The sequence below is a fragment of the Pyricularia pennisetigena genome (assembly GCF_004337985.1).
Source record: "Pyricularia pennisetigena strain Br36 chromosome Unknown Pyricularia_pennisetigena_Br36_Scf_12, whole genome shotgun sequence".
NCBI classification, from domain to species: Eukaryota; Fungi; Ascomycota; class Sordariomycetes; order Magnaporthales; family Pyriculariaceae; genus Pyricularia; species Pyricularia pennisetigena.
This window is the reverse complement of record NW_021940924.1, coordinates 141,774-158,435: the sequence shown is the minus strand read 5'-3', so window position 1 is coordinate 158,435 and position 16,662 is coordinate 141,774. Positions and strand designations below refer to the sequence as shown.

General features: G+C 49.1%; 9 protein-coding genes across 9 annotated transcripts; 4 read left to right on the top strand and 5 right to left on the bottom strand.

Moving 5' to 3' along the window:
• Positions 1 to 1,315: 1,315 nt before the first annotated feature.
• Positions 1,316 to 1,777, top strand: PpBr36_10941 (uncharacterized protein; the record flags this gene model as incomplete). The annotated part of the gene is made up of 2 exons (XM_029898048.1): positions 1,316 to 1,492; positions 1,531 to 1,777. The coding sequence occupies exons 1-2, from the start codon at positions 1,458 to 1,460 to the stop codon at positions 1,775 to 1,777; spliced, it is 282 nt and encodes a 93-aa protein (XP_029743533.1). The 5' UTR covers positions 1,316 to 1,457.
• Positions 1,409 to 1,897, bottom strand: PpBr36_10940 (uncharacterized protein; the record flags this gene model as incomplete). The annotated part of the gene is made up of 2 exons (XM_029898047.1): positions 1,409 to 1,740; positions 1,840 to 1,897. 2 exons carry the CDS (start codon positions 1,895 to 1,897, stop codon positions 1,409 to 1,411), a joined length of 390 nt encoding a protein of 129 aa, XP_029743628.1.
• A 1,557-nt stretch (positions 1,898 to 3,454) lies between these two features.
• On the bottom strand, positions 3,455 to 4,452 carry PpBr36_10939 (uncharacterized protein; the record flags this gene model as incomplete). Its single annotated transcript, XM_029898046.1, has 3 exons — positions 3,455 to 3,657; positions 3,921 to 4,089; positions 4,417 to 4,452. The coding sequence occupies 3 exons, from the start codon at positions 4,450 to 4,452 to the stop codon at positions 3,455 to 3,457; spliced, it is 408 nt and encodes a 135-aa protein (XP_029743564.1).
• Positions 4,453 to 6,758: 2,306 nt separating this feature from the next.
• PpBr36_10938 (uncharacterized protein) lies at positions 6,759 to 7,228 on the bottom strand (the record flags this gene model as incomplete). The annotated part of the gene is made up of 2 exons (XM_029898045.1): positions 6,759 to 7,089; positions 7,179 to 7,228. 2 exons carry the CDS (start codon positions 7,226 to 7,228, stop codon positions 6,759 to 6,761), a joined length of 381 nt encoding a protein of 126 aa, XP_029743565.1.
• Positions 7,229 to 8,136: 908 nt separating this feature from the next.
• On the top strand, positions 8,137 to 10,144 carry PpBr36_10937 (uncharacterized protein; the record flags this gene model as incomplete). Its single annotated transcript, XM_029898044.1, has 5 exons — positions 8,137 to 8,792; positions 8,875 to 9,466; positions 9,546 to 9,644; positions 9,849 to 10,004; positions 10,106 to 10,144. 5 exons carry the CDS (start codon positions 8,137 to 8,139, stop codon positions 10,142 to 10,144), a joined length of 1,542 nt encoding a protein of 513 aa, XP_029743569.1.
• A 1,502-nt stretch (positions 10,145 to 11,646) lies between these two features.
• PpBr36_10936 (uncharacterized protein) lies at positions 11,647 to 13,304 on the top strand (the record flags this gene model as incomplete). Its single annotated transcript, XM_029898043.1, has 2 exons — positions 11,647 to 12,077; positions 12,146 to 13,304. 2 exons carry the CDS (start codon positions 11,647 to 11,649, stop codon positions 13,302 to 13,304), a joined length of 1,590 nt encoding a protein of 529 aa, XP_029743570.1.
• Positions 13,305 to 13,527: 223 nt separating this feature from the next.
• On the bottom strand, positions 13,528 to 14,308 carry PpBr36_10935 (uncharacterized protein; the record flags this gene model as incomplete). Its single annotated transcript, XM_029898042.1, has 4 exons — positions 13,528 to 13,615; positions 13,667 to 13,988; positions 14,058 to 14,183; positions 14,224 to 14,308. 4 exons carry the CDS (start codon positions 14,306 to 14,308, stop codon positions 13,528 to 13,530), a joined length of 621 nt encoding a protein of 206 aa, XP_029743571.1.
• A 245-nt stretch (positions 14,309 to 14,553) lies between these two features.
• Positions 14,554 to 15,638, bottom strand: PpBr36_10934 (uncharacterized protein; the record flags this gene model as incomplete). The annotated part of the gene is made up of 5 exons (XM_029898041.1): positions 14,554 to 14,775; positions 14,848 to 14,873; positions 14,964 to 15,248; positions 15,274 to 15,511; positions 15,591 to 15,638. 5 exons carry the CDS (start codon positions 15,636 to 15,638, stop codon positions 14,554 to 14,556), a joined length of 819 nt encoding a protein of 272 aa, XP_029743587.1.
• PpBr36_10933 (uncharacterized protein) lies at positions 15,420 to 16,087 on the top strand (the record flags this gene model as incomplete). The annotated part of the gene is made up of 3 exons (XM_029898040.1): positions 15,420 to 15,500; positions 15,597 to 15,639; positions 15,705 to 16,087. 3 exons carry the CDS (start codon positions 15,420 to 15,422, stop codon positions 16,085 to 16,087), a joined length of 507 nt encoding a protein of 168 aa, XP_029743566.1.
• Between the last annotated feature and the right edge of the window lie 575 nt (positions 16,088 to 16,662).

Genomic DNA, 16,662 nt, shown 5'->3' with positions numbered 1-16,662 from the left:
GGGGGGGGGCGCAATTTGGAACTACCATTTGGGAACGCGAGAATTCTGTGTTGGGAAAAAATTAAAATGCCTGCCATAATCTGTAGTCTATCAGACATTTTTCCTAGCGTAAAGTACATAACAGTCATGAATTCCAAAATAACTTTTAAAATGAAAACCTGACCCAACCTCCATTGAACTGTGTACATTTGCTACCATAGGCTCACGGGATTCACTCGACCAACCGAGCAGGCCTACATAGGCTACATCTGATATTCTCACGGGACGCAATGGACCGACACACAGCTCAGTAGGCCGAACAACTTCAATCCAACCCTGCACACATACACTGATGCCACTCAATCTCGGATAACGGCACTTTGGGAATCGCCTCAAACACTTCACCACGTCAGCAACCTGCATGCACAGTCCCAAGAACACTCCGCCTGGCTGCAGGACCGAGTGGAGTGCTATGCCTTTTTTTCCCTTCCCCCTCTCGTAAACCCCAGATCTCGGCGCTGATGAATTGGAGTAACACAGGTACGCAGTGAGTCTATCTTGCCTCCCTAGCTGCCAGCTGCCAGCTGCCAAAACAAAGAGCCGCGGGATGACCTCCGCCCCCGCAGGAGCCCAGCAATGTAATCAAGACCGGCACTCTAGATGCCGAGGCCAGCAAGTCAAGGTAAAGCTCGCCTCTCCCAGCAACAAATGTGCACTTGCCAAAGTGGATCCCCCTGAGGAGGTGCTTGGTTGGTTGTTTCGTCGCTCGGCGCGTCCAGGCCTATCGAATCCTGTGGCTACAAGGCATATGAGCACAGTCCATTTGGGGTAAGTGGGCTTTTTTTTCAAAACGGCCCCCTCTTTTTCTTCTTTTTCTCTTGTCCGTGTCTTGATCCTCCCTTGCAAGCTGCTGGCAATTCTCAACGGCAAAAAAAAAACAATCCCACAGTGGAGGTATCGGAGCCTCAAAATCCTTGTATTGCTAGGACTCTCACATTCCCGAGATGCTCCTGACTTGAACCGTGTCGTTGTAGAATACACATAGAGGATACAGTCCTTTGAGAATCCAGTGTGACGGTAGCGCTCATGTAGCCCATAATGCCACAGACAGTGATAATGTTCGACTCGACTTCGACCTCACCAGAATTGGGCGTCACGTCGCAGATGACGTCGGCGACAATAGCTGCTTGATTAGTCTAAATCGTACATATGAGGTGGGGCTGCTGAATGAATTCCACCACAAGTTCAATTCTTCTAGGGTGCGTTATCATTAAATGATAAGCCTGAGAGTCACCGGCACCAGTAGAATGAATCCCTTGTAAAACAAGATGTAGGTTATAAAGTTTCAGTCGAAGGTGAGGTCCTCTGCGTGGTCAGTGCTGACTCATGTCGTTCATTGATCCCCTCTCGCTTGCTGTCGTGGACACCTTCAAAACCCATCGCCCCGTATCCGCCTCGCAAGCTGGATATCCTTCTGCATGATGGTGACGCGCTTGGCTTTGATGGCGCACAGGTTAGTGTCCTCAAGCAGCTTCACTAGATAGTCCTCAGCGGCCTCCTGCAGAGCCAGGATGGCGTGGGACTGCCACCTGAAGTCCTCATCGACGGGACGGACGCTATGGGCAACCTCACGAACGAGCCGGGTGAACGGCAACTTACTCATGAGCAAGCTGGTGCTCTTCTGATAGCGCCTGATCTCACGCAGAGCGACAGTTCCTGGGCGGTACCTTCGTGGCTTCTTTTGCGGGATCGGGTCGCCGGCTACACCAGGATAGGGTTCTTTTTATTTAGTAGATGACTTTGGCAAGCCTCATGACCAGCGGCGAGTCGAAGGACTCATAAAGTTTTAGGATCACGTACGCATTACGCCACTATCTCTTGACGCATAGGAAGGTCTGTTCGCTGACTTTGGTGGCATTTTATTTTTATGTAGGCAGCCTTTTGCTGAGTATTTCAGATATGACTGCGCACTTGATCTCACACCATGTGAAACCAGCCATACGCTTTCGACAGAGGCATATACTCTTTTGGGCAGATCCCAACACATACGACCGGGCTCGTGTGTAGACTAACTAAAACATATTTAATTTATAGTCAGATCATGATGTAAAAAGTTCCAAACATAAGAAATAAGGGTGTTCATATACTCAAATAAGAGTCGCCAAGCTGAGTGAGGGTTGCCGTCCAAGAGGCAGATTTGGGAGCCAGAACCGTCGGTTCAGAGCGAGACCCAGATATCACTTAGATAGGTACACGCGCTTGTGCGTTGCACTAGAGTGCCTTGCACATAAGTGGACCATGTTTCTGCAGTCCCCGTTACCTGCTGTCAGAAATTCAAAAACCACCGTCCAAAACCCGGACTGCAGGTAGAAAAGCAAAAACGGGTGTAGTCATGGTCGGGTCCTGTGTCAAATGTCTCCTCGTCCCCGTTTCGAGCTTTGTTTGTAGGTAGTTGTGCAATTAACACCAAACAGGAGCGTAGAACTAAAAACAAGAAATAAGCTACATAAGAGCGACATCAGTCCTGGGAATAGCGTCACCTGGGAGGAAATAAACAGTGAACAGAGCCGGCTGTCGCTACTGACTGCACAGTTGATCAACGTTAACACCACAAACCCCTCCCATGCCCGTTGACAGTTTGTTAGAATGTTGCCAGCTGCCATGAGAAACTCAGCAAAGCTCGAGCCAGTTCCGATCCCCGGAAACAGCTTAAAATAAATGAACTCAGTCTGTATAGGGCATTGATATGGGAGGGTTGCTTCTGTGCTGCGATGAATAATCCAAAAGACGCGTTCCCCATTTTGATGTCGCCATCTATGTCGGCGGGAATCGTGGCGGGCGAGTGGGACAAGAGGCATTGGTGCTGGGCAGGTGAGCAATAAGTGCAAGCATGATAACAGGCGTATTTGTCGCTTGTCTGGCGCTGGTCGAGAGAGGGAGAAAAAGCCCGATGGCAGTTTTTGGTCGTTCGGTTGAATTCGTTATCAAGATGCGGAGCCTGACTTTTGTCCCCAATCAAACTCAAGCTTATCTCGTCAACACTGAGTTTTTGTTGGGAAACAGTTTGGGGTGTGAAGGCTTTAGAAGATGCTTTTTAATAATAGTTATTTTGTCACCAACAGCTGCCGAGGCAGAGTGTTTGTTGTAGCTGACTTTTCGCGTGCTATTCCAATTAGATGAAAATGATACATTTTCGCATGTGTTCTCAAGATTCCGCCTTACTTACAGATCAAGTGATGGTAGGGTACCACTTCTCCTTCAAGCCTTTGCTGTAGAAACGTCCTCCAGGGGGCCGCAAAAGTTAATTTTTTTACGTGAAACTGGATTTTGTAAGTTGGTCAACTGTACCAAAGTGATTGGTATTGCATATATTATAAGATGACAACTGAGCGCTTAGAACCAGGAACTAGGATTGGGAAGCAAGGTAACTCGATGTAGCCTTCGCCATCAATTGACATTAGGTTGTCGTTGCTTGCTAATCATCAATTAACTGCCCGTTCTTGCGCACGTATGTAATCCCTGCGTGCTCCTCGACCAGCTCAATTTTCTCGACGAGGGCGAGGCAGGCGACAGGTCGAGGCAAGAAGCGCTGCTCCTCTTGCATTGTCCATAGCTGTCGTATCTCGGAAGCAGCAGCATCAAAGCTGGCGTCTGAGTGGTTGTACATATGGCAAGAGCCTGAACCTCATTTTTGGTCCGGCTCCAGGCGCGGTCCAAGTCTCCACGCCGCGGCCGTCTCAGCTGCCGCGGAACGATGCAGGGTCGTCCATGAATAATACGCCTTCGCAAGTGATATGCCATCGCCGTTTAAAATTAATCGAGATACCTCGCACCTAATTACATCAGTGGATTTGAGCAAAGCCGTCATGCCAGTGTTCAACAGTGTAAACAAGCCAGATGACTAGCACCAGCTGTCATAAACTCTGTTGTACCTTCCATACCCTCTGCCATGCCCCCCTCGGCCTCGACCCCGGCCACCGCGACCACCCAGCCCTCTTTCAAACCCATCATGCCTACCTTGATGGTACAAGTCCCTTGTTCGACCACCGGGCCAGCGAATCCGGTCAGTTGATCTCCGATCATCGGAATCAGCAAAGCGTACTTGCAGCCCTGAGAAGGGCTTAGCCGGGGCGAATTGAAGTGGTTCGAGGCAAGACATATCGACCGCGTCCGAGGAGAGAATATTGAATGCCTTAGCTGCATTCTCCGTCGTTTCGAATATAAGTGTAACTGAGTTCTTGCTCTGCCACTGAACATCAAAGTGGATGTCCAGTTCTAGATCTTTGAAGTAGATTGGGATTTGGTGTATGTTCAGCCCACGAAGAACGATTCTGTGTGAAAGTTCCAACGCATTCGCCTCGGGTTTGCAGCTTTCGATTTCGCCCTGATGCAGTTGTTAAGAGACTATCTTGCTATTAGGAAAAGGCAGTTTCATACCTCGTCGCCAAACTCGTGGTTAGACTCCCAGTCCATTGCGTAAATGATTCAAAGCTTAATGTGATATTGTGCTCTAGTATGTAGCTTTCTCGATCATTGAACTCGAGTTATGTTGGTAGACTTTTATATAGAGTCCACGTTAGTTATACCAAATGTCACAATGCGCTCTTAGACTTCGAAAATGACTTATAAATCTTGCGGCCTCTATGATCTTGACTGTCAGTTATGCCAAGCATTAGTCATACCACTCCGAAAAGTCGGTTGTGGCTGTGGTGGCGACTGAGGTCGGACAGGTTTCAGATTGTCATCCAAAAATTGCGATTCGGAATTCTTTTTTACGGACGCGTGTGCATAGGAAGCTGATGGAATCTCCACAGCGGGTTAGTCAAGCTTAGGTATCTAGGAAGCTTCAGAGTACTACGTAATTTTAGATTTTATGGATGGCTGGTTTAATGTTTGACTTGCAAACAGCAGTATACTTCACTGCACATGATGCCTGGTTGACTGTTCCATTACCACTTTTCTCTTTTCGTTGATGCAGATATCATGGAAGGAAACCCTAAGCACCTCAGCCGCTGATCAGCAATTTGACTTGCGCCGTTTTAGAACCAAAGGTTCTGTCCCATACGAGACAACATTCGTTAGATCATTCGGACGTCAAAGAGATAGATTGTGATAAAAGTCAACTGAAGTGATCTCAAGGAGTGCAAGAAGTACAGTATAGGCGTATGGTTCCTAGTCAGTGGCTTTTATTAAGTTCACTGAGAAGAAGTCAAGATAGTCTTCTCGCTTGGGCTGCCTACCAATACGTGCACTGTTTGGTTCTGATCTTTTCCGGTGATCTACGATTCTAAATCCTGCCTCTATTTGTTGGCTACTTACAAGTCTTTGCAGTAGTTAAGTGGAAAGCTGCTTATATCACAACCGTCCTTTCAATTTTCGTGCAATGTGACACTAAATGATTCGGTTCTACTAGAAACACGAATACTGGTCTGGGACAAGTGGCACCCATCCGCAGAAATAGTACGTTGTTGCTGAAGGCTGGTGGCCTATTCGAAAGCTTTCTGAGGATTCCCTTAGTTGCATCATGAAGGCGTCTTAGGTTTTAGTATGAGCTCTTAGTCGGCATTGAGAGAATCCCGAGCACTCATATTTACCGTTAATAGGCTCTGGCTGATTATTGTAGTCGAGCTCGAATATGAAAGGCTCAGCTCATATGACTGGCTAAATCATCAAGAGCTTTTGAACTTGATATGGTTTCGCTAGCAAGTTGACCAATCTCTTCTTGTACCACTACGTGACTTAACTGTGGATCTGGCCCTTCGAACTTCAATGCTCCCATATCAGGTCTTCGGCCATCATTTTGGCAGTTCTCAAGCTGCTGCCACGCCCTATTTGAGTCACCTCCAGAAAGCCCTTATAAGATGCACCAAGAATAAATTCTTCCATAGAGGCTCATCTGCTCTTCAACTTCCGACAGGCTGGGCCTAGGGGTAGAAGGGAAAACTGCTGCGGCTGGAGGGCGATAGAGGCTGCGTTGTTATACATAAGACCGCCATCTTGAAACGAACCTGGACACCATTCAGAGCCCCCATCGCGTTCGGTTCGCCCGCGCCAAGCCGCCGCCCCATTGGACGGCTTGCGAACCGGACGACCGTGGCCCTCGGTTCCCGGCTCACCGTTGGCCGCCGAACTGGCTCGCACCGCATCCAGGCCCCTTTGCGACCGGCGAGATTACTTTTGGTCACCCTCGCCTCATTAGCTGCGTTTCTCCAATGGACCCACTCCCTCAGGCGCGCTCCCCGACCTGCTCTCGACGAACTCTCCTTGCACCAGGCTGAGAAGGAATTGGCGACCTGCCATGGTCCATTCGTGTTGCGATCAAGGTATCGGGGTAACCTGTTCTTATGGTAAAGTACAGTGGGTTGGAGCAACTGAGCGTCGACAACGATAACTGGGGTTCTCAATGACTGTGGTTAAGTGATGATCCGTCTCAAGTAAGTATCGAGGTTAACTAGAGTTTGGTTGCTGCGAAGCAACCCTAGAAGTCAATCTATCTACACTGTTTGATCTGTGATTCCCAACTGAGATTCTACAGATCATTAAGATCATTCTTCTTGGCAGTCACGTGAGGCAATGTAACTTCTTTCTTAGGTAATCCTGGTACTGCCAGTTGGTATTTCTTCTGGGCGTGTCGTCAGGAGGGGTGTGACCCTTGTCTTCTTGGTACCGGCCCTGGTCGTAACAATTCGGTCCTCTTAGTTACCATTCACGACAAGTTTAAGCACATGGATAGCTTAATATCTACCTGCCGATTATACCTGGTATTTTTGCCAAACACATCATGTTTTTGTTTTCTTTTTGAAACAACGACCAAAAAACCTAGGTAAGGTACTGGGCGACGCAATGCAGCCATCGAATAATAACACAAATGCCGTGGGCACTTTCTGTGTTACCCAGAGGCACTTTATCCACTGAGCCACTTCCCCAGCATTGCTATGCGCGGTTGCTGAGAATTTCCATTTGAATCCAACAATATAGATCCCTAAAAGGATAATCTCCAACATCGTCCAGAACTCTGATCGCGTCTGCTGAGACTTGACTAAAGACATAGGGCTTATGGTACGACACTGCTTCGAGTTTCTCGTGACTTCTCGTCCGACAGGTTTAGAACTTTTCTGTGTAATAGGGGTCGACTTGTCTACTATAGCAACATTGAAGTCTTGGGTCAGGAGGATCCGCGTGACCATAAACTAACTGACCATCCTCGCTTATCGTGCTGGGAAATACAGTCTGGGACATATCCATCCATTTTTGGCAGCGGCCATAAATTCGCGACCTTTTTCATTAGCAGCTGGGCCACCTAAAAAGGGCCCTCTGAAGAAGCCATGTGCGGCGCCGTCCATCCTTTGGCATTGACGACCTTGAATTTCATGCTCGTTTCAATCAAGAGCCGAGTTAAGTTGTAATGGCCTTCCCGAGACGCCCAATTAGTACTTTGTTGTTACATATGCCTGTGCTCGCCTGCTCCCAAAAATTGGACGAGGCTCAGTCCCTTTATTTCACGCTAATGAAGTGGGGCTCCATACTCTTCGTTTCTCCATCTTTGAATCCCATGCACCTTGCTCAATTTGTAGAGTGTTCGCACCCCTCTATTTCAACTATCGCCCCACTTCAGGTGGTTTCGTAGATTTTGCTGCACGTACTAGCAGATACGTACCGACACTTCTTCATTCAGTCTGCAATACGCGACGCGTTCATTGCGGGACCCGACGTGGCGATTTGGCCTGCGAAAGCGGATCTATGTGGGTTTTGGTTTCTCGATCTGGCGCACCATAGCGATGTTCGCCCATCGCTGTGTTAAAATCTTTGCCTTCGCTTCCAAAAAATTGGATAATTCTGAATCCAGGTTGAGCGGCAACGTCAACAGCTGTTTGTAAATTATTTGTTGCAGCATCTCATTTATTGCAGAATTGTTGTTCCGAATGAAGAAGACAGTGAGTTTGTGCTAGATCAAAAACCTCTGGGCTGCTTCATCCAGCGCACGGGCCATACGTAACTGGAGCAACCACCCAAAAGCTGGGGCAACACCAGTTAACTCGCCTCTTCATTCGGGATCAATCGTCAATTCCAACAACATACCGAACTACACGAAGAAGCGCAATAAGCCCATGCACCGGCCACCGAGACCTCTGAACCATCTCGTCGTTCCCACATAATATGAAAGGTCGTGATATTCTTGCTTGGCTCTCTGTCCAGCACGATACTCTCCCGCAGCCTCAGATCCGCAAACGCAAACGCACTCAGGGTCTCCAGACTCCGCCGCCAGACAGCACCAGCTCCATTGGCACGATGGATACGCCAGCAAAACGCACCGCCACGCATATCGACGAAGATCAGGAGACTCCACGGGCCTCACGGTCATACCCGGCAGGAGGATCGCTGCCTTCGACATCCTCAAGAACGAGCCAACGCAGTCGCGCGTCTCCGTCCAAAAGAAGGAGGGAGGTGGAATCTATGGAGAGGTTGTCCTTGCGCACCAGGTCCTTTTCCACGAAGAAGCCTAATGATCTCCCAGAGACTTTAAAGATTATACTCCGCGATCTCACACAGGCCAGTAAAGGAAGGCGCATCATTTCTTGGTCCCGGCGTAAGGAGATTCCCTGTACAGAGGACAGCATCGAAGATTGGCATTTCCTTCCTTGCGATTCAGAAGAAGCCGAGTCCCCATCCTTTAAAGATGTCTGTAAGATCCAAAAAAGGGCTGGTAAATATGCCGAAGCGTCTTATGACGAAGCGGCTTGGACCGCGGGGGTTGTTTTCCCCCTGCTTGAATTAGCGATACCCGATGACGAACAGCTAGTTCGGGTGCCTTGGTAATTAATTACTGCCTGCTTCCGTTCTGCCTTTTGAGGATCTTTGAGATCGAGACTAACTTTCGGTATCCGCCGTTCATAGTACGTCGGCGAGAGTTGTTGATAGGGATTTGCTGCCTCCAGCCTACGCCAGCGGCAAGATGGTTGACATTTGCCTTGCGATCGACCCATCGTGGGCCCCACAAAGCAACGAAGTTACCTCCCCTTCCACCGCCACAACAACCTCTGGCGTCGACCTCAACATCGATAACGGAGCAAGAGTCGCAGATTCCCTGCGCATGATACAAAGGCATCAGCCTTTCAAGACTGTTAACCACACGGATTACCAACCTTTATCAGAATCCCCCATCGCGCTGAGTATCGAAATCAAGCGTCCGAGCGGCGATAGCGAAGAGGCCCAAAGGCAGCTGGCTGTTTGGCAATACGCACATTGGAACATGCTGCAGCTTTTGGCCTCAACCAAGATTGACGGTCGTCTCTCAACGTTGGAAGGATTATCCTTTCTTCCAGGTATTTACATTGTCGGACACAAGTGGGAATTTTCGGCAACAATTCGCAATAATACTGGGGAAGTGGTTCAGTGGATAGACTGCCCTCTGGGCAGCACAGAAACTGCTCACGGCATTTATGCCATTATTTGGGGGCTGCGTCGCATCGCCCAGTACCTTGCCCAGGTGTATTGGCCGTGGTTTCAAAAAAACATACTGCGTTTGGCAAATGGACCTGATTTATAGAATTAGCATATAATGACAGTTAATGACAAAGTTGATCATCAGCTTCGTTTCCAAGCATTGTGAATTCAGGACGAGTTCATGCGGCAAGCCCATGTCGACTCTATGCTTTACTTACCCAGTGAATCTCTTCAATCTTCACCATCACTTGTACCTGCTTCTATAGACTGCTTAAATGTACCCTTTTGAGTGCCTCTGGCCGCCTAGCTGGGCAAATTCTCCAGACATGATTCTGCCTCCAGGATTTACCGCGGCACGAAGAGGGCAAAGGGCCGAATCATATGACAGCAGATCATGGGCCAGCTGACCATCTTGCGCAATCAAGCGCTTATCGATTAGCGATACAACCTCCGACGCGTCACCACCGACGCGCCACAAGCTATGCCCCCAGATCCTCAATCAGTTCGATCGTGTTTCGTCCGTGCACGAGGCCCACCCGGCCAATCACGCCGCTCGCCTCAATCTATTCGACTTGGAGAATGTGGGAAGCCATGAGAAAATATAGTTTGTGCAGAGATCAGCGGAAACTAAATACCCATTGCATCCAAGTCTCTAAACTAGCTATTTCATATTCTGTTTCAGTCGATTGAGAGCGATGAAGAATTTATGTTCGAGGTTTGACATCCACTGAAGTTTGTAACCGTGCCCTTTGCCAATTCCAATTCTGCCAAAACATGCTTGAGCAAAGTCTCAGCTTTCTCTATGCCTTCTCTTATCTCTAATAGGATAGTTTCAAGGTTTTTCACGTCTTTCTTGCACTGACAGTCACAGCTACCGTAACGATGGCTTAGGGACATTTCCGACATCTCATTGTCGGAACAAAGTTCATCTGGAACAACGAAGTCAACGAGACTGCCGGTGCTATCTGAGTCATCAGAACTAATCTCCTTTACTTCGTTGATCGACATGTTCGCATAGTCCATCGAACTGCGCAGAGAGTTGTCCGGATTTTGACCGCGAAAAGGAGGAATGTTTACCGAGTATACTTTGAGAAATTGAGAGTTTGACGCAGTATATATTCAGGCTCCGGCTTCTCATGACAACCTTATGTCCAATTCCCATATAGAAAGTAGCATAAAATCGCCAGTAATCAGCTCTAGAGCGACTGCCAGATCCAAAAGCACAAACCAACTAGAACAACCACGCCGCCCACATCGTAGACCATATCCAAAATTGGCTACAAAAAGCTGCTTCATACACCCCAGATTGCCAAGCAACAAGGCTCAAACTAGTTGTGAGAACTATTCACGCCATGCAGTTTGGAGCAAATCTATCTTTCGCTTTCAGTACAGACATTGAATCTTCAAAGTGTAGGAACGGCCTGATGCTACCTGAGTCTACCCAAGGTGGAGGGAGATCCGGATTTGGCGACAAAAGAAGCTGGTACTGACATTGAGTCAGTTATTTATCGTTATCTTGGCATATGGCTCCCGCTGCGGTTGGAGTCGTGACTAGCGATCACCATTGAGGCTGTGACAGGCGATGTACTAGGTCTATCAGATGATCTGGTATCCGTGTGCTTTGCTTCTACAGCAAAACCAACGTTATTTGTGCTCTCTACAATGCCCGATCAATGTAGCAAAACCCAACATTACATCTTAACAACCGTCTTCCAAATTTAGAACCTCAAAAAGCAAACAGCCCGCAAGGCGTTGTTTGCAGCATTATCAATTATACAAATACCTATGTCGACCTATACTCTCATCTCGACTAGTTTCTGCTTCCAGAATGCAAATCCACATCAGAGGCAATCTGCACAATTGTAACAGCACTGGTCTAATATAGCAAACAACCTACAAATTTCAAAAAGTATCGGGTTCTTTACCTTTGATATCGCACTTTGAACCTAGCCCTAACCCTTAGGTCGGGTCCACTTTAATCCAATGCAAACGCGACACAACAGTAGCTCGTGAACCAAAACAATGTTGCGACCGTATGAACTTGCGAGCAAAAGCGAATCGTGTTTGCTGCCTGGAATTGGCTAGCAAGGACCACGGCGGACAAAACCTCGTCCTCTAGATCAGACTGCATTGTAAAGCCCAGTAAGAACACATCCACAAGCTCAAACAATTATTATAGCGACGTTTTGCTCGAAACAGCAACGCCCCATCCAAACTAGAACCATGACTCGACACGGTCCCATGCCGGTTCACGACCGAGTCAACAAGACCGGACGAAGGATAAGGGCTGATGAGAGTTTGAGCAGCAAGGACAGAGATCGTATCGCTCTCAATCTGCAGCGCCTGCAAAAGCCAGGGGGCAACGAGGCTGATAGAACAAAGGCGAGGATACTGCGCGAAAGCATGCAATATCTGCTCAAAAGCAACTGTCGCCACAGCTTACTGGCTCTCCTGGCCCTTGGAGGCGAGCCTTACAAGCTGAACAAAAGCACAAAGGATCCAAGTGTCGAACCTGTCAAGACCCAATCCGTCTTGATAGCAAAAGTAGGAATTGGGTTTTTGAACAGATGGACAATGCTCGTCCCCACCTTGACGTCGAAAAAACGTGCTTGGATCTATGGCTCAACGAACTGTGGATTCCAAAAGAACGAGAGGTGTATGACGCCCTGCAAGCGAACCTGAATCTATGGCCTGTTTGCAATACTCTAGCGTCACATGTCAGAAAGCACGGGCTTTTCGACCTTTACGTGGAGTCGAACATGGCCTTGCTGGCATCCAGTTGGGACACATACATCCCTCGGCTGATCCACAACGGCGCCCATGTAGTGTTTCCACAAATAGAAACACTGACGCCACCCTATGACTATGTCAAAAAGGAATTGGTGGCAGCGGCCAGACGAAGAACCGGCAATAAAAATGCCATCCCGATGGCGGCGTTCCGGCTCGCGCCAGGAGTCGACTATGGTGAAAGATTAGACGTACGCGACGGCGGCGCCTGCGAAATTGTTGATGCGCTTTCCCACTGTTGCGAGGCGCCCGCGGCAGACAAACCTCGCACCGTTTTCGTGGATGCTATTTTGCCTGGTTCGGATGTGCGAATGCCAGATTTCTTGTCCAACGAATACGTATTTGGCGGCGCTTGCAAGCCTGACATGACGCCAAGGTTGGTGATCGGTCCCTCATCTGGATTTACCGACGTACACATCGACAACGGGACCCATGTCCTTGCGCTGATGGCCGCGGGGGTGTCTAAGCTGTGGGGTATCTGGCCGGGCACTAAGGAAAATGCGGAAACACTGTCGAAGCTCAAGTGTGAAGCAATTTCGGAGGCGCAGGCCAAGGGCGCAAAGAACCCAGATTTCGTCCTGCACAAAGCAGTTCAGGAGCTGCAAGACGGGATATGGTTTTTGACGAGGCCGATGGACCTGTTGTACTTGCGCCCCGGCACGCTCCATGTCGTCTATACTCTCGCCGGCGGTATCCTTGTCGGATGCAATTTTGTCTCGGCCGATGACGTACAGGCGACAGCTCGCGCAGTCGACATGGGCTGGGCTGAAAAGGCCATTTTGGGGAGTATGCGGGACAAACATAACGAGCTTGGTTATTTCATGCAAGCTCTGGAGCTGTGTTTTCAGCGCGAGTTGCAGGACAACGGCAGAACGCCGGTGTACAGGGTAACCGCGGAGCATGCTCGTGCAGAGCTCTGCTCCCGCGCGTACCATTTGCAACGTGTCATGGGAATCCCTGGGTTTTCGAAAAGCAATGCTGTACTACTGTGTAGTAACGAGGATAACAGCACAGAGGGCAGGATCCTTCGACAGAAGAAGATGGTCTGCAAGAAATGCGGGAAGCCATGGGGAGAGCACCAGGAAATCGTCTGAAAGGAAGGATAGAGCCGAAGCAAGACGTCATGTGTTTATGAGACAAAACAGTGAAGCTTGTGGCGTAAAGCCATTGCTTCTATTAAAACATTGAGGTTTATTCCAAGTTGACGCAACAATCGCCTTGCTCGACGGTCTACAGCCTCAAATTCCTGATGTTAGTGGATGACATTCCAAACCCTGTGTTTGTAGGGTCGCTGACGTACAGATGTTTCATTTGTCCTCACGTCAAGCGCTTGTCGCCAATAGAAGTCCTTTTTTGGCCGCCATCATTTTCAACCATCTGAGTCACATTTGCGGGGCCGGATACACTGATTACATTAACGATATCCGCTGTGATTTTTTTCAGCTACCAAAATCACCCTAAGATATGTAGTTTTGATGGCAGCCATACTGTGATTTGACGCAACCAGCTCGAATCGACCATGATGGCTTTTCCGGCACTTGGAATGTTCGTTGCAATTCGTGGTATATTCGGGGAGATCGTCCGGCCGGTACATCCAACAAACGCGGACATAGACATGTTGCTTGTCGCTGGCTCGTATCTCCAAAATCCGTGCAACCTGGTCCACTGTCTTGTGCTCGCCGTCTGGAAGCGTTCTGTATTAATTCGCCTTGAAACGATCAATCGAAGATTCGTTTGTGGCAAAGACAAACTCTTCACTGGAATATTTGACACGTTTACTATGTCCAGATGCAACCGTTAGAAGTGTACGAGTACAATAGGACATATCACAACGACGCCAAACTTACAGATGAAGCGATTGTACCGCGTCATTCTCTTCCATTCTTTTGCAGGCTCAACCGTATAGGAAACATCCATAGTATCGTGGGTCGCAAACTTTCCGGACGGTATAAATGGGGACAGCTGCCTCAACCCTGGTTTGCGCAACCTGCCACATTCGTTTGCAGCAATCACCTTGCGTCTCTTCGGGCCCTGAGCCCTTCAGGTTCCAGGACCTTGACGGTAAACGAACAGCCAGCGTATGCATTATCGTCTTCATTTCGCAGTCGCTTTTTAGATAACGGCATATTATCCTGTCTTGTTCTTGTAAGCTTAGCCCAGGCGTACGGAGGGGCCCGATCGGACGGCTTAGCTTTGTGGCGCGTCGGTGACGTGTCAGAGGTTGAATCGCTAATCGATAAGCGCTCGGCTGCGCAAGTTAGTTCGCTGACTCATGATCCGCCGTCTTATAACTCTTCCCTCACCCTCTTCGTGCTGCGGTAAATTCTAGAGGCAGAATCATGTCTAGAAAAGTTGTCTATCTAAGCGAGTACAACTAGAAATGGTAGTATCGACAGAAGATGAGGTAACTTCGTTGCTTTGTGGGGTCCACGATGGGTCGATCGCAAGGCAAACGTCAACCATCTTGCCGCTGGCGTAGGCTGGAGGCAGCTCCTCAAAAGAGCAGAATGGAAGCAGGCAACATTGACCAAGGCACCAGAACCAGTCGTTCGTCACCCGGTATCGCTAAGTTAAACAGATGGAAAACAACCCCCGTGGTCCAGGCTGCTTCGTCATAAGACGCTTCGGCATATTTACCAGCCCTTTTTGGGTTTTGCAGGCATCTTTAAAGGACGGGAACTCGGCTTTTTCTAAACCGGAAGGAAGGAAATGCCAATCTTCGATGCTGTCCTTTGTACAGGGAATATCCTTACGCCGGGACCAAAAGCTGATGCGCCTTCCTTTGTTGGCCTGTGTAAGATCGCGGAGTGTAATCTTTGAAGCCTCTGAGAGGTTATTAGGCTTCCTTGTGGAAAAAAGACCTGGTGCGCAAGGATAACCTCTCCATGGTTTCCACCTCCCTCCTTTTTTGGACGGAGACGCGCAATTGTGTTGGCTCGTTTTTGAGGATATTGAGGGCAGCGATCCTCCTACCTGGTATGATTTTAGAACCCGTAAAGTCTCAGGATCTTCGTTAATATGCGTGACTGGAGCTGGTGCTGTTTAACGGGGGAGTGTGGAAACCCTGCGTGCGTTCGCGTTTGCGGATCTGAGGCGGCGGGGGAATATCGTGCTGGACAGAGAACCAAGCAAAAATATCACGACCTTTTATATTATGTGGGACCGAGTGGGATAAGGGCAAATTGGCCAATGAAACTGCCAATGGCACGATGGAAACAGTGTCGCGGCCGTCGGACGGGATCCTACGCGGGCGCGAGTACTTTTTGGTATTGATGGGTTTGAACAGTTTTGTACGTCCAATCTGTTGTGTTCGGAAACGTTTGACGTTTGACCCGTGTTGATATTTCGCACAAAGGATATTTGCTGACAGATTTTCTGACCGCTAGACCCCTGTCGTTCCTTCTTTCCACAACTGGCGTTTTCCACATGGTAATCTACTTTCGCTGTGGTCGCTGTTGGAACTTCCAGACTACAATCCATTACCTTATTCATAGGGCGGATGGCGGTGAAAGAGAGAGACAAGAGCTGTCGCATGTATGGCTTTGAAGACGTCGATCCCTTTTCGACCCAATACGACTTTGAGCCAACTTTTGAAGATCGGTTCAAACATAAGTGGCGGTACGAACGCTTCGGCTACCAAGACCCCGCGAGCATCTTCACGACCCTGTCGGAACAGTACAACACCTTTCAATGCAGGCTGCAAAGCCACCGAGCTTTTTATCTCGATGTTGGTTGCATTGCGCTTGAAGCGACGGATGTTTACGATTTCCTCCAGAGGATGGCAACACGCCAGAAGGAGCGGTTCACCGAGCTGCGCGATATGTACCTCGTGATGGACTACGACGTTATGCGGAACAAAAAGCGCATGGACAATTAAAAACATGAGGCTTTACGTGGTGTGAGGACTGACAGGTCTCTGGACGCCTGTGTCATGCTCATTGCTTCGCTTCTGTTGCCCCGTAAGACGCCGACAAAGTTATACCGTGAGGAGCCAAGCGAGCCTCGTCAGGGCAGCCAATAACCAGATATTTCCCGGCCGGACGCGACACCAATACGACAGCCAGGGGGAGGGGCGCAGGAGCAAGAGAAGGAGAGGGAAAAAGCAAATGATAAGGAGCCGGCGAAGCCGGTGTTAGATAATGATCGGGTGAAGCAGCCGCGGCGGAGAAAATCCTCGCCGCGAGCTCCACGGCCTATAAACACTCCGCCCTGGGACGTGCCACACCCCGATGAGCAGGTTCCACCGCCGCCACCACCACAGCCCGACAGTATCTCACATTTTGGTGAATAAAGACCACTACCAAACGACTCCGCGTTTCGGCGGAAGCGCAAAGCACAGATTCCTCCACCGGAGCAGCCTGCAGCCACACGTCACAAAGCACAGGCAGCTCGAGCGAGCAGACGCCTCTCCGGAAAGACCCCCGAATTCGGCGACGGGTCTGATTGGAAACG